This window comes from Neoarius graeffei, chromosome 3 (assembly GCF_027579695.1).
Source record: "Neoarius graeffei isolate fNeoGra1 chromosome 3, fNeoGra1.pri, whole genome shotgun sequence".
NCBI lineage: Eukaryota > Metazoa > Chordata > Actinopteri > Siluriformes > Ariidae > Neoarius > Neoarius graeffei.
This window is the reverse complement of record NC_083571.1, coordinates 67,224,425-67,241,467: the sequence shown is the minus strand read 5'-3', so window position 1 is coordinate 67,241,467 and position 17,043 is coordinate 67,224,425. Positions and strand designations below refer to the sequence as shown.

General features: G+C 40.0%; 2 protein-coding genes across 2 annotated transcripts in view; one reads left to right on the top strand and one right to left on the bottom strand.

Moving 5' to 3' along the window:
• The window catches only part of adra1d (adrenoceptor alpha 1D), a 29,874-nt gene extending 18,475 nt beyond the window's left edge, over positions 1 to 11,399 (top strand). Inside the window, exon 2 of the mRNA XM_060917188.1 lies at positions 8,417 to 11,399. Coding sequence (XP_060773171.1) covers positions 8,417 to 8,970 — 554 coding nt within the window. The 3' untranslated portion in view covers positions 8,971 to 11,399. The remainder of the gene's footprint in view (positions 1 to 8,416) is intronic.
• Positions 11,400 to 15,479: 4,080 nt separating this feature from the next.
• On the bottom strand, positions 15,480 to 16,553 carry LOC132882861 (5-hydroxytryptamine receptor 4). The gene has a single exon (XM_060915968.1). The coding sequence runs from the start codon at positions 16,551 to 16,553 to the stop codon at positions 15,480 to 15,482; it is 1,074 nt and encodes a 357-aa protein (XP_060771951.1).
• Between the last annotated feature and the right edge of the window lie 490 nt (positions 16,554 to 17,043).

Below are 17,043 nucleotides of genomic sequence, written 5' to 3'. Positions count from 1 at the left end.
GTTGCAAGGAGAAAGCCACTGCTCTTCAAAAAGAACATTGCTGCTTTTCTGCAGCTTGCTAAAGATCACGTGGACAAGCCAGAAGGCTATTGGAAAAATGTTTTGTGGATGGATGAGATCAAAATATAACTTTTTGGTTTAAATGAGAAGCGTTATGTTTGGAGAAAGGAAAACTTTGCATTCCAGCATAAGAACCTTTTCCCATCTGTGAAACATGGTGGTGGTAGTATAATGGTTTGAGCCTATTTTGCTGCATCTGGGCCAGGACGGCTTGCCATCATTGATGGAACAATGAATTCTGAATTATACCAGTGAATTCTAAAGGAAAATGTCAGAACATCTGTCCATGAACTGAATCTCAAGAGAAGGTGGGTCATGCAGCAAGACAACGACCCAAAGCACACAAGTCGTTCTACCAAAGAATGGTTAAAGAAGAATAAAGTTAATGTTTTGGAATGGCCAAGTCAAAGTCCTTTTCAAAAGTTCATTTTGCTTTTTGGAAAAGTTTTCCATCTATGCCCCCCCCCCCCCCCCCCCCCACACACACACACACACACACTTTTTTTCATTCAAATTAATGTTTTTACATCATTTTACAAAGTATTCCTGTTCACAATTGTGGGTTTTTTCCATTAAAAAAATCCTTTCACCTGAGATTTTATTCCCCTTTTCCTTTGGATTTTTTTTTTTTTTAAATTTCCATCCACGAGGTGAAAATGTGAATTTAACTGCATTTAACGTAAACCTTAAAGGAACCTTAAATTTAGTAGTGCATTTAAGTTGCTTTTACTGAACTTTTTAGATTGAGTAAATATACTCGTACCTTTAAGTCCCTTTATTGGTATTCTTCAAAGTAGTAGTGACTTTAAGTACATTTAAATGTTAAATTTAGTAACTTTAAGTGACATCTTAAACATTCTTTTTAACAGCATTTCTTTATCTTTATGAAGTCATGGAAAGTCACTTAAAGTTATACTTTAAGTATCCTTAAAGTTATCAGTAAATACACTGAAATTTTGCATTTCATACATTTTAGGATACTTTAAGAAGATCTTAAAGCTGTTAATTCTTCTAGTGAGCCATATAAAAAATTTTCCACACATTGGCACTTGGACATAATTTTCAGGAATTGGTGTGTGCAATCTGAGTCTTTTTTTTTTTTTTTGAGTTGAAAATATTCTTTGAATGTAGACTAAAACAGAAAACTAAAAGTTTCAAGCTTAGATGCATCCATAAAGGTGTAGAGAAGGTCTGAGTATTCCGACAATCCCTCACTCAAGTCGTTTGAAATGCGCAGTGTTGTCATGGTTTAATATTGTAATGTTTATAAGTTACATGTTTCATGGATCATTTTTCCATCTTGTTGAAGCACCTTATCGTATCCTGCTGATGTGTGATTTGATAGAATCTTAAATCACTTGCAGCTTGTGAGTGTAGACTGAGAACAGTGGGATGAAAATGAGTGTTGAGAAATGTCATTGTGTGAACACATGCCTAATAAGAAAACAGAGCCTTTTGTTCATGTGTCTGGTCAGATGACAGATGTTGATTAATGGGAAACGAGATGAGGTCATCATCTGTGTGCAAAAAAAAAAAAGAGCTTAAGAGGGAAAAAGCAAAAGCATCATTACACTGAGCAATAATGACACTTCCATATCCAACATGGATGAAGCTTTCACATACAGCACCAGTCAAACGTTTGAACACACCTTCTAATTCTTTATTTTTATTCATTAAAAGTCACTTCATGTCTTAAACTAATGATAGATGTCGTTTCTCTTTACTTAGTTGTTCAGTTCTTGACATAATGCTGTATGAATTGCTACAGTTGTGGTGTGGAATAGGGCTATTTTATTGTTAGTATGTTTATTATTTACTATTTACTGTTTGATCTCAAACACATTAAGAAGGCAAGAAACTCGTCCACTAATTAACTTTTGACGAGGCACCTGTTAATTGAAAAGCATTCCAGGTGACTACCTCATGAAGCTGGTTAAGATAATGCCAATAGTGGGCAAAGAATCATCAAAGTAAACACTGGATACTTTGAAGAATCTAAAATATCGAACATTTTTGTTTACCACATAAATTCCAGATATGTTGCAGGTTTTTATTTATATATTTTTTTAAATATAATTTGGATGTCTTCAGTTTTGTTCTGCAATGTAGAAAATTGTCTAAATACAGCAAAACCTACTGTATGAATGACTGGGGTGTACAAAGTTTTGACTGGTACAATATATGTCGTTCTTTTCTCTGATTGGTTGAGCAGCTAATAATGTACATTGTATTCAGTAATTCAGAGCATTTTCAATGGTTTTGCAGAGTGTTTGTGCCATAAAATAATTACTTGATCACATTTTTGAGCAAATCAAATGAAACCATTGTGCAGGTTGAAAACTAAAATATTCCTTTACTTCTTTTTAATCTGTTTTTAAAATTATTATTTGTGCATGTGGTGTTCTAACACGTGCTGTTACATGCTTCAACATCAGGTTGTGCTGCTCGACCATCTTTAAGTACCATTAGTGCCTGTTGGTACTGGTGTTCTCCAACACTAATCCCAAACCCTGGTCCTGGAGAACTCTATGTTCTGTGTTTGTATAGCAGCCAAATATTGTATATATCCATCCGTTATCTGTAGCCGCTAATCCTGTTCTACAGGGTCAGAGGCGGGGTACACCCTGGACAAGTCGCCAGGTCATCACAGGGCTGACACATAGCCCATGTTTACATTAGACCGTATCAGCGGATCATCAGATTAACGTTTTTAAAACGATTAGTGTGCACACAGCAACACCAATACACGACTTGCGTGCACACAGCAACACCAATACACGGATACGCTCGGCTCCGCAGGCATCCTGCGCTCCAAATCACTCCGCCCTGAACAGCGAGTGCCCTCTGCAGGGTGCGCACTCCGGCCTTGCGCAGCTCACAGAGCACATGAGTGAAGTGAACAAGCTGTGATTCGGGACTGAGCCGCTGTGTGTGTGATCCCAGCGCATATCACTTACCACTTGCAAGTGGAAGGATGGCGAGCCTAAAGACAATCATAACTACACAATGGGCAGTATTTGCATCAGTATTTGCAGTATTTTCATACTTTTATACTCTTTAATGAAAGGTGATACAAGGCGGAAGTCCGCGCCGTTTTTCAGCAGTCGCGTCACATGACCAACGCCAGCGAATCAGGAAGGTGGATGTCACAGTGACGTTGTCCAATGACGACGCCAGCTAGAGCTCAGCACAGCGTATCTGCGTATCCATGTATTCTCAATGTTTACACAGCACCGGAGCTGACACGATCTGGATTGAATACGTGGACCCTGGCGGATTCCCGTTTCCCGGAGTTTCCAGGCGGTTTAATGTAAACGGACAGTGCATCCGCGAAGAAAATGAGACAGATACGGTCTAATGTAAACTTGGCCATAGAGACAAACAACCATTCACACTCACACCTACAGTCAATTTAGAGCCACCAATTAACCTAACTTACATGTCTTTGGACTGTGGGGGAAACCGGAGCACCCGGAGGAAACCCACACAGACACGGGGAGAACATGCAAACTCCGCACAGAAAGACCCTCGCCGGCCACTGGGCTCGAACCCAGAACCTTCTTGCTGTGAGGTAATAGTGCTAACCACTACACCACCATGCCACCCTATATATATATATATATATATATATAAGGTGCCAAAAGTTTGGTCATTTGTCCAGTAGAAAACTTTCCTTTCAGAAATATTGTGCAGCTCTGTCACCTTCAGATCATCATTTTGAGATGAGCCAAGTGCACAAATTGGGGGGAAAAAGAAACCTTTGAAGGAAGAACCTCAAAGAATCCAGGCCATTTGTTGCCCCCTGATCAAAGACATGGAAGCAGCACTACAGTGTGATTTTAACAGCCATGCTGGGGCATTTATAAACCCGGGCACTGATAGCTAGTGACCCTGACCTCTTGTAAAACTCAGAATGGCTGCATAGTGTCCACAGGCTGGCAGATCTGACAACAGTTTTATGTGATACTGTGACACGGCAGCTCCTTTACTCCCTATGCAAAGGGCACAAAGTCAGGTGGTGATAAGGAAGCTAGCCAAAGTGTAGCAAACTGAAATGCTCACTTTGATTTTCTATATATATATATATATATATATATATATATATATATATATGTGTGTGTGTGTGTGTGTGTGTGTGTGTGTGTGTGTGAAAGCAAGACTTGAATGGAGATGAGGCATGAACAGCAGGGGTCCAAGTGAAAGATGAGAATGCATGCATCTACAAACTTGATGCAGATCCAACTTTGGAGAATTCCATTCCTCTTAAATGAGCATCCTATCATCGTATATTTTTTCTCTCTCTATGACTGTCTGACAAATCTGATTAGTGTATTAGACCAACACAGTCATTTCAGAATTAAAGTGAAACACGGGTAGCAAATTAAAGGAATACTTACTTTGTCCATACTGTATTGAATGGAAAATATATTTATCAGACATGGAGTATTAACTCTAACTCTAAGTCTAAAATCAGGCATCTCTCACCCAAGAATCACAGACTCAGATCTCTGAGAAAGAGACTCAGTTCGGCTTCCATCAAGCCAGAGATATTCAGCCAACTGACAAGCCCCAATTTGTCAATCCATCCTGTTAGCTTCTATTATCAACCAGTCATGTAACTATCCATTTTACCATTCCCCTTGGGTAAATAGTCCATTTTCATTCTGTTTGACAACATGTAGGTTAAACAGGACCATCCCAGGGTTTTATGTAAGTAGAATTTGATTTGGGGGACCCCTACTGCCTCATCACTGCTAATTCTTTCTTTTTTTTTCCTTTTTTATGTTGAAACTGAGAAATTTTATTGTTTTTGAGAAATATATGCTCATTTTGAATTTGATGTCATCAACACATTTCCAAAAAGTTGGGACAGGGGCATGTTCACCACTGTGTTGCACCACTTCTACTTTTAACAACACTCTGTAAATATTTGGGAACTGAGGAAACCAATTGCTGTAGTTTTGAAAGAGAAATGTTGCCCTACTCTTGCCTGATATACAATTTCAGTTGCTCAACAGTTCGGGATCTCCTTTGTCATATTTTGCACTTCATAATATGTCAAATGTTTTAAATGGGAGACAGGTATGGACTATGGGCAAGCCAGTTTAGCACCCAAACTCTTTTACTACAGAGCCATGTGTGTTTGCTTGTCTCCCCACACACACTAATTCTATGTCACTGAACGTAGCAAAGACCCCAAAATGATAATATAGATAATGTTAGGCTGTTGTCAGCAACAAGAAGTTTATTTTCATGACAGAACTAGATCTCCAGCAGCAACTAATTTCTAACTACCTGGCTCGAGAAATTTCAGTTTTAACAGGAAAAGATAGGGAGGTATGAGTGAGTGTGTTTGCATCAAAATGCACTTAATATCTGTTACATTGTGCATGCACATGAACATGACACCAGCTCTTGATTAAACTAGTAGTATCAGCTAGCCAGCCCATTCACACAGTATTGTGTTTTGTTGACATGATTACCATTGGCATATCACAAACTAGAGACCTATGCAGGTCTGAGCTTAGCCTTTGTCTGCTTGGGAGATAGAAGCTACAGTACATAAATAGAAAAAAATAGCCCACTCAGAAATATATCAATGCCAGGATTCGAACCAAAGTTGCAAAATCTGTTCAGCACTATAGTCCCCACAGTCTGGAAGGATTACATTGCACGCTGAGGTTATGTAACATGGCACTTACATAGTCAGCACACAGTGGCGCCACACCGTGACTGCGGAATTGCTACCTGAGGCTGGCATGCCAGTTATATTCTTAAACATGCTCAAACTGGCGGCACGTTGGTGTAGTGGTTAGCACTTTCGCCTCACAGCAAGAAGGTCCTGGGTTCGAGCCTAGTGGCTGCCCAGGGCCTTTTTGTGTGGAGTTTGCATGTTTTCCCCATGTCTGCATAGGTTTCCTCTGGGTGCTCCGGTTTCCCCCACAGTCCAAAGACATGCAGGTTAGGCTAATTGGTGGCTCTCAATTGACCATAGGTGTGAGTGTGAATGGTTGTTTGTTTCTGTGTCAGCTTTGCGATGATCTGGCGACTTGTCCAGGGTGTACCCCGCCTCTCACCCATAGTCAGCTGGGATAGGCTCCAGCTTGCCTGCGACCCTGTAGAACAGGATAAACGGCTACAGATAATGGATGGATGGATAGAACATGCTCAAACTCAGTTAAACATACACATACAGACAGGTGCATCTATAGGTTTCAGCCAAAGGCTGAGCCAAAAAAACATTTCAAGCTCTCTTGGGGGCCCTCTGGTGGCCACAGTGGCCATTGGCAGGCTTTAATTTGCTAGTGCGTTGATGCAGCATTTGCATGCTACTGTATCATTTGAACACAATAAATCAGTCACAAATATGAAGATATTTTAATTTAAATGAGCATGTCACAGTTGTGAAAAGTGTTGCAGTAACACAACCAGTGGTTGTGCATGATGATGCTAATCATGTGGCTTTTGTACAACCCTGATTCCAAAAAAGTTGGGACAAAGTACAAATTGTAAATAAAAACGGAATGCAGTAATTTACAAATCTCAAAAACTGATATTGTATTCACAATAGAACATAGACAACATATCAAATGTCGAAAGTGAGACATTTTGAAATTTCATGCCAAATATTGGCTCATTTGAAATTTCATGACAGCAACACATCTCAAAAAAAGTTGGGACAGGGGCAATAAGAGTCTGGAAAAGTTAAAGGTACGAAAAAGGAACAGCTGGAGGACTAAATTCCAACTCATTAGGTCAATTGGCAATAGGTCATTAACATGACTGGGTATAAAAAGAGCATCTTGGAGTGGCAGCGGCTCTCAGAAGTAAAGATGGGAAGAGGATCACCAATCCCCCTAATTCTGCCCGACAAATAGTGGAGCAATATCAGAAAGGAGTTCGACAGTGTAAAATTGCAAAGAGTTTGAAGATATCATCATCTACAGTGCATAATATCATCAAAAGATTCAGAGAATCTGGAAGAATCTCTGTGCATAAGGGTCAAGGCCGGAAAACCATACTGGGTGCCCGTGATCTTCTGGCCCTTAGATGGCACTGCATCACATACAGGCATGCTTCTGTATTGGAAATCACAAAATGGACTCAGGAATATTTCCAGACAACATTATCTGTGAACACAATTCACCGTGCCATCTGCCGTTGCCAGCTAAAACTCTATAGTTCAAAGAAGAAGCCGTATCTAAACATGATCCAGAAGCGCAGACGTCTTCTCTGGGCCAAGGCTCATTTAAAATGAACTGTGGCAAAGTGGAAAACTGTTCTGTGGTCAGACAAATCAAAATTTGAAGTTCTTTATGGAACTCAGGGATGCTGTGTCATTCGGACTAAAGAGGAGAAGGACGACCCAAGTTGTTATCAGCGCTCAGTTCAGAAGCCTGCATCTCTGATGGTATGGGGTTGCATTAGTGCATGTGGCATGGGCAGCTTACACATCTGGAAAGACACCATCGATGCTGAAAGGTATATCCAGGTTCTAGAGCAACATATGCTCCCATCCAGACGACGTCTCTTTCAGGGAAGACCTTGCATTTTCCAACATGACAATGCCAAACCACATACTGCATCAATTACAGCATCATGGCTGCGTAGAAGAAGGGTCCGGGTACTGAACTGGCCAGCCTGCAGTCCAGATCTTTCACCCAGAGAAAACATTTGGTGCATCATAAAACGGAAGATACGACAAAAAAGACTTAAGACAGTTGAGCAACTAGAATCCTACATTAGACAAGAATGGGTTAACATTCCTATCCCTAAACTTGAGTAACTTGTCTCCTCAGTCCCCAGACGTTTACAGACTGTTGTAAAGAGAAAAGGGGATGTCTCACAGTGGTAAACATGGCCTTGTCCCAACTTTTTTGAGATGTGTTGTTGTCATGAAATTTAAAATCACCTAATTTTTCTCTTTAAATGATACATTTTCTCAGTTTAAACATTTGATATGTCATATATGTTCTATTCTGAATAAAATATGGAATTTTGAAACTTCCACATCATTGCATTCGGTTTTTATTTACAATTTGTACTTTGTCCCAACTTTTTTGGAATCGGGGTTGTATGATGGTAATAATGTTGAAAATGTGATGGTACACTGAATGCTTTTGGTCTCATTATCACCGTTGTTCTGAAATGTAGTGTCTTCAGGCATTTAAAAAATAATAAGTACTTTTACTTAAGTCTTTGGTTTCTCTTCAACTGGTTTCTGGTTGAGGAATGACAATGAATGTATCGTTGAACTGAGAACAAACTCTGATTTGGTAAAAAAAAAAAACATATATATATATATATATATATTCAGCAATGTCTCTCCCTCTCTCTTTTCTCTTTCTAACTCCAGGATCTTTCTTCCCTGCTCTGAAACCTTCAGACGTGGTGTTTAAAGTTATCTTCTGGCTGGGTTACTTCAACAGCTGTATCAACCCGGTTATCTATCCCTGCTCGAGTAAAGAATTCCAACGCGCCTTCACCCGCCTTCTTCACTGCCAGTGCCATCATCGACGACGCAGCTTACGCCGCTTCTACGACCACCGCTGGCGTACAGCCCTCAGGGGCCGGGCCAAAGACTCGCGGGGTGACTATCAGCCCGGTTTCTCCTTCCATGATTCCTGCAGCAGTTCGATTTTCTCATGTCGGAGCAAAAGCCACTCCCTGAACCTGAAAAGCTGGAGCTTCTTCCCTCCCTTGCAGAAGTCCTCCTTCCATCTGAAGGAGAAGATGAACAACTTGTCTAACAAGATCAAGAGCGGGGCAGGAAAGAATTCAATGCCCTCGCTGGACAGGACTGAGATTGATACGGTGGCCATGGGGATCTACAGCGAGTGCAGTGATCCAAGTGGGTTTCAGATATACGATCTGACGGAATGTTACAGCTTGAAGGAGACAGATATCTAAAGAGAGACATTCTCATTTTGCTATTGTTTAGTGACCGGTTGCTCAGAGACAGACACAAACTAAACAATGCAACAAAAGCACACTCTTTTAAAACATACAGTTCAAGATCAAGACAAGGAAATGCTTTTGTTTTTGTGTAAGAGAAGGACAGAGGACAGACATTTTACTTCCACAGGGGTAATTTAAGCATTTGACTTTCAGAAGTGTAGGCAGAAGGATCAACAAGGGTGTTCTTTTCTCTGTAAAGTAAAACTGCTGGTCGACTCCAGACACAAGTGCCATCAGGTGGCATATAAACAGACTGCACTCAAAAAATAACTTGCTCAGTGAACGTAATAAAAGTATGGAAAGTATTTCCACCCAAGTAAAATGCGTTAACTTAGCCAGAAACAATTTTGTTGAGTGACCTAAATGTCAACCGTTACATGTTAGACTTAGGTTCATGTAACAGACACCCATGTTGTTGTTTTTTTGAGTGTGTGCATTCTGTAAATCAGTGTGGCCTTTCAATATCATCCTTTAAAGTCACCCAAAACTTTGTCAATACTGAATTATTTAAAAAAAAAATCCTTAGGACATACTGCTGATATCCTAGCCTTCTTGTTGTTATTACCCCACAAAAAAAAAAAAAAAAAAAGGTTTAATGGCATCTGGACTTTCACCATCATACAACAATAAAGAAGTCAAGATAATATCAAGAATCCTGATCAAAACACAAGATTATATACACTCAACGTGCACTTTAATAGAAACGTGTTCTTGATTCTAAGATTCCTGTTCTTGGCTGCAGGAGTGGAACCCAATGTGTTCTTCTGCTGTTGCATGCTGAGATGCTTTTCTGCTCACCACGGTTGTAAAGAGTTGCTATGAGCTACTATATCCTTCCTGGCAGGTCAAACCAATCTGGCCATTTTCCTCTGAGCTCTCTTATCAACAAGGCATTTGTTTCCATTCACAGAACTGTCGCCCACTCACTCAGTGTTTTTTGTTTTTTGCGCCATTCTGTGTAAACTCTAGAGACTGTTGTGTGTGAAAACCCCACAAGATCAGCAGTTTCTGAAATACTCAAACCAGTCCGTCTGGCTCAAACCAACACCCATGCCACAGTGGAAGAAAGTCACACTTTAAGATCACAATTTTTCCCATTCTGATGCTCTTGATTTGTATCTGCATGATTTGATGCATTGTGCTGATTAGAGAACTGCATCCAACAGCAGGGTGTTCCTTAGGGTGTTTCTAATAAAGTGGCTGGTGAGTGTATACAGTATATTTAAAATACTCTGCCATCTATGATGAGGTGATATGATGAATTGGAGTTATGGTTCATCACATTAACCTAAAATAATTTGTTTTTCTATTAAAGAGCGTCCTGAAGTGTTTTATTCTAGTTCTCCTCATATACAACAACAATTTACGTCACAGTCGAGATTTAAAGTTACAAAGCACTGACACTGGAGACTCCTTCCATAAATCTAATCTCATCTCATTATCTCTAGCCGCTTTATCCTTCTACAGGGTCGCAGGCAAGCTGGAGCCTATCCCAGCTGACTACGGGCGAAAGGCAGGGTACACCCTGCACAAGTCGCCAGGTCATCACAGGGCTGACACATAGACACAGACAACCATTCACACTCACATTCACACCTACAGTCAATTTAGAGTCACCAGTTAACCTAACCTGCATGTCTTTGGACTGTGGGGGAAACCGGAGCACCCGGAGGAAACCCACGCGGACACGGGGAGAACATGCAAACTCCGCACAGAAAGGCCCTCGCCGGCCACAGGGATCGAACCCGGACCTTCTTGCTGTGAGGCGACAGCGCTAACCACTACACCACCGTGCCGCCCTCCAGTAACCTGCTTACATTTTAAACAGAAAATTGAATTTAACATTTGGACTTTTTTTTTCAGGTTTAGGGTGACTTTAAAAGACTGTCACAATCAGAACACCACTAAAGAACTCGGTCTGAATATCAGAGCTCAGCTCTACCCTCTGAAACAAAAGACCTAAATACAGGAAGCTACGTATAACTGTGAGACATCCGAGGAACCGGGAAACCCACATGTGATACCGCTTGCTGTTTATGTACTGACTTACCAAGATGTACTGTGGTGTTTACATATGTAGAGTGCTTATGGTTTAACCGAAACATATTATTATTATTATTATTATTATTATTATTATTTAAGTGGAACACACATTATTTCTCTACACGGATTTTGACTCTATGTTGATCTGGTTTGAAATGGAAGTTCTCTTTGAAACCATGCAATGACCACAGCACAAGAACTTTTCATTTTACTTCTTGAAACATGCTCTGAATTCATTTGTATTTGCACATGTGACATCCATCCATCCATCCATCCATGTGTGATGTAACACACACAAAAAAAAAATCGGATAGAAATAAACCTGTACATTTTGTCTATCTGGTTTGATTGTGTCGTATTCTCTGTCAGTGTTTTCCCATTTCAGAGTTCTGGCGCCTCTGCACAGCAGGCTTTAGGAAAAAGGGAGGAAAAAAAACAACATATTGCAGGAAGTTAAATCCAGGTCTGGGATCAGGAGCCACCGATCTATGCCAAGCAGCGCCATGTGACATCCCAGATATACGCCGAGCTTGAAAGTGAGCCGTCATGGTGTTGTAATCTAATCGGAGCCTTATGTCGATTTATATCAGCTGAAGTGGGTGTCATGTCCCGTAGCTTTTAAGTAAAGTGTTACCTAAAAAAAGCAACCACAAGAATCTTGTGAACAAACATCTCATGTTTAAAACAACAACATGAAATGCTGACTGTTCAGTTTAATGATGATGTATGTGAGCCTGTTGAGTCTGAGGCTGACCTGGGATCAGGTCGACGCGTTGACTAGAAGCCAAGGACAATACTGATGGAAACAAATAATCACACAAACTGGGCCCTCAAGTTAAGTGAAATGTCATCACCTTATGTCCTAGCATGAGAGTTCTGCGAAATAGCTCAAGCTAGGAGAAAAGGAATGGCACGCCTGATGGTACAAGTCATCACAAGGACTTCCTGTTGTGGACGGTAACCATCTCTCTCTCTCTCTCTCTCTCTCTCTCTCTCTCTCTCTCTTTCTCAATGTAGACTCACTGGTGCCAGTCCTCTGTCCAGTACGTCTCGCTCCAGACTAATTATATCATGCAAACACGACCATATCCCACATTTCTATTTTTGCACCACATTGTTTTGCTTTTGTGACCATTTTTTAGAGGCTGTGTGAGACACTGACAGTATGTAATCACTTATTCATCATCAAGCAATGACAGCAGATGGATGTGCGAGATGATTCAATTGCATGTAGCTGCGTACAAGAGAGAATCATGTTCAGAAGGTTTATCCTGAAATCAGAAACAGATGAATCAGTAATTCTTTATTAATTGTAATTCCACATGGATTGTTATTTATTTATTTATTTATTTACTTTACTTACTTATTTATGTAGCACATAGAGTTCATGAAACATGGTGTCAACATCTTAAATAATGTGCAGGAGGGGCACAGTTTATGTCAAAGTTAACTCAGCATCAACACCAAAAATATGTCATCAAATAAGTAAATAAATACATACATACATACATACATACATACATACATACATACATACATACATACATACATACATACATAAATGAGGGTTGCTTTTTGTTGTTGTTGTTGTTGTTCTAAGGAAACACTGCATTTATGAAAAATGAAAACTTATGAGAAATTAATTTATGAGAAATAAAAAAAAGCAGATTAGACTCATTTATTTTCACAGCAAACACAAACAATGAGTGGGAAAAGGTCTGACATGTACACAGGAAATACGGAGCCTCACGCCAACATTTGCATACAGTTCTTCAACTGCCGTAGTTTCTATCTGTAAAGAAAGTTTTCTATTATTGTTGTTGTTCTGTTGTGCCTTATCTGTAATAATTTTACAATTAAAAAACAAATTATTCATTAAAGTGATGCACTCAGGAAAGAGATAATAAGAAAACATGCGGATGGTTGGTGGGGTTCAAGAAAAATCTCTCATATATATGAGGATATTACACGGTTGCGTGAAGATATGAAGTTTATCTTTAAGTGGTGAACATATTCACATGTGAGCAAAGCGAACATCCACACACCAAAAATATGCAAGTTAATCAAAAGAATTTTAATTTTGAACCGGTTCGCCATTTTGACAGCAGGAAAACACTGGGAGTGACATCACTGCAGTAAAATATCGGGAATTATTATACATACAGGACACTTTTTCCATGGAAGAAAAACATGTGTTCTATTCCCTTCTAGTGGGTTTCATTCATTTGGTGTGATAGAATGCAATATTGTTAGCATATTGCTTATCCTACGTGTATTACGTCACTCTACCCAATGGAGAATGAGCACTGAATATGGTTTAAGATATTGCATGGTTGTCAAGACAACATGACATCACACATCGGAGCTGAAGAGAATATTCAATGAGAAAGTTTTCTGCTGCGCATGCGCAGAAGCATGTCTTTGTTTGCCAGCGGTGCCTGCAGTAAAATGTCACAGTGAATTGAAAATGCCATGAGATGCATATTACACATAAAACTTCTGCACTAGCAAGCGACTGTGACAATTTGTAAACAAACATGGCCATCAGGTTTGTTCCATCAAATAATAATAATAATAATAATAATAATAATAATAATATTGGCTGGTCTTTTTTCATTGTATATTATATTCCTTTCAGCTACTCGTCTTTGACTCATTCAGTGTCATGCTAGCTGAAAGGAATGTATCTGATATACCACTCAACGTCAGCCAATATCATGTAAATATGTCTCAGATCCGTATTTCAAAAGAAAAATGTGAGTTTTTCAACACAAGAAGATAAACTTCATATCTTCAAGCCAACGTGTGATTTTCTTTTTATTATATAGACACATTCACAAACAAAAAGTACCCAAATTTATCAAAACAATTTATCGATTTCCTCATGAGTGACATCTAGAGATTTATGTCATGGTTTTGGTTCTCCATGTCCCAGATGTAGCTCATATGAAAAATACGAGTGGTGTATTTCTCAGTAAAACACTCATGTTTATATAATATAATATAATATAATATAATATAATATAATATAATATAATATAATATAATATAATATAATATAATAAAGCAGCTAGAGATAATAAGATGAGATAATATAATATACAACTGTAATATATAAAAGAAAAATATAGAATATTTTCTTCTATCAGCATATAATTTTGAATAATTACAAATACAAATTGGGCGGCACAGTGGTGTAGTGGTTAGCGCTGTCGCCTCACAGCAAGAAGGTCCGGGTTCGAGTCCTGTGGCCGACGAGGGCCTTTCTGTGCGGAGTTTGCATGTTCTCCCCGTGTCTGCGTGGGTTTCCTCCGGGTGCTCTGGTTTCCCCCACAGTCCAAAGACATGCAGGTTAGGTTAATTGGTGACTCTAAATTGACCGTAGGTGTGAATGTGAGTGTGAATGGTTGTCTGTGTCTATGTGTCAGCCCTGTGATGACCTGGCGACTTGTCCAGGGTGTACCCCGCCTTTCGCCCGTAGTCAGCTGGGATAGGCTCCAGCTTGCCTGCGACCCTGTAGAACAGGATAAAGCGGCTAGAGATAATGAGATGAGATGAGATGTTGAATAATAAATTAAATCAAAATATTCTTTTAAGTTCGTTTCTTAAGACACGTATTTTTAAGTATGTTACCTCGCTTGTTGACAGTTTCGGCGAACACTTCCGCCTTCTTCAAAACAGTCACCAGATGTCGAGTGGTGACGTGCCTTATCAGCTGATGTTACTCTTAAGAAACGAACTTAAAAGAATAGTTATAATTATCAGACATAATGAATTTTTACTACATATTAAATCAAAATACATTTAAAAAATCTCCCCCTACATACTTGGTTCCAATACCCTGTTAGCTATGGCACACTAGCCAATTACTGCTGCACTAATAAGCTGCTCTGTGACTCGGAATCTGAAAAGAAGAGACATCTGTTCATCAGCACTGAGGAATAGTTGATGTTTCACATCATTAAGTTCATTTATACACTTGTGTGTCCTGTACTGTAGGAATCCTTAGCACATAGTTGGGTAACTGTCAGTAAACTAGCTTGAAATTTTCACACAGTAATAAAGCAATAACTCTTGATTTGCATCATAAATTCTTCACACAAAATTCTGGCCCAACCACCAATCTATACATAATCAAAATAATCCATCACATTTTTGAATGCATGAATACTTTAACATAAGCATGATTCTTTCTTTGAGACCACTCCAAGCTTCACTGGTCCACAAAGTGGTCTACACCAGTCAAGCAAAAGAAATCAAATTTTATCTGAAGAATTGCAGCTCAGTGGTGAGGTTGTGAGTTCAGTAGCCAGGACCATCAAACTGCCACTGTTAGGTCCTTGAGCAAAATATAACACAGCTCAGTGTCCACCAAACAAACAGACATAAATACAGAATTGCAGGTGGAACCACATGCCCTACTGCTTCTCTAAGTGCTCATTTGTATCCTTTTTGGAGTGAGAGAGGTCCATGCTTGGGGCTGATCCAGGCAGACATATCCTGCAGCCTAAGATCATTAGGAAAGCCCTACGGAAGGATCTGTTAAAGAAACCATAGAGGAATGGATTGAGGGAGGAGTTCACGTAACCTAACCAGAGGAACACATCCCATATCGCACCTGTTGTTCTGTACTCAATAAAAGGATCCACAATGTTCACAGTGAAGAAGGGCAACCAGAAGAGGAGGAAGACACCCATGATGATACCAAGTGTTTTTGCTGCCTTCCTCTCCCTCCTCAAGTAGTTCCGGTGCTTCTGTTTCTTGCTTGAGCTCTTGCCCACAGCAGTTGCCATCTGAGTTTCCAAAGCACTTATCTGCATGGCTTGTCGCTTGGCAGCTTTGTAAATCTTCCAGTAAGCAACTAGCATTGTGGCCATGGGAAGGTAAAATGCCACTAGTGAAGCAATGATGGCATAGACACGGTTTACCAGAAGGATACACACATTCTCAGGCAAGGGTACATCCACACCAAGCTTGTGCAGCCCCAGGAGGATGGGACCAAAGGAGATGAGCAGGGGAACAGTCCAGCATATGACAATTAGCAGAGCCACACGACTACGGGACATCTTGAAGGAATAGACCAGTGGGTTACAGACGGCGTAGTATCGGTCAAATGCAATGCAACTCAGGTGGAAAATGGAAGCTGTGCAGAGCATAACATCCAGGCTGGAATGCAGTTGACAGAATGTTTTGCCAAAGTTCCAGCAACCTTCGACGGTTCGTACCATGCTGTAAGGCATGACCACTAAGCCCACCAGAAAGTCAGCCACTGCTAGTGACATGACAAAGGAGTTTGTGTGAGACCGGAGCTGTTTAAAATAAGCAATAGCTAGCACCACTAGAAAGTTTCCAACCACTGTGCAGAAGATTCCAACTATTATGAAGCTGTACAGAACTATTCGGAGACTTGGGCTCCTTGCTTTGGCGCAAGTTTCCAAATCACCAACAAATGACTCATTACTGCCATCCATCCACTCTGAGCTGTTTGCCATGTCTTTAGGTGAAGTCTAGTGGGGGAAAAAATAAACAATACACATCAGCATGAGTTAGCATCATTTTGACTAAAATACAGACCTCATCGTGAGGTCACCAATACTTGTTGAGTGCCCCCTTTAACCATGCTTGGCTGCATTTTCTTCTAGTATGATCAGCTCATTTTAGGCTATGCCATTCCTGATTCTTGATTGCTTTGCAACTAATCTTGACAATAATCTATTCTGTGAAAGAAAGCAGGCATTTGGAAGTTTACATAGGGTGACACAAGCCTCTAAAAAATGAGGGATCTGTGTAATATCTGATTATCAAAGGTTCAAAACAACCAAATAAATGTCACTCAGCCACTCTGGCATTCTTGCAGTAAAATGCCTTTCATGCTGGTGGTGTGCCAAGAACAACAGAAACAAAACTTAATTTAGTCTCTTTCAAGGACTGAATGAAGTTCTTGTAAATGGCCCAAGTGAATCTGGATTATTCCAAAGGGGA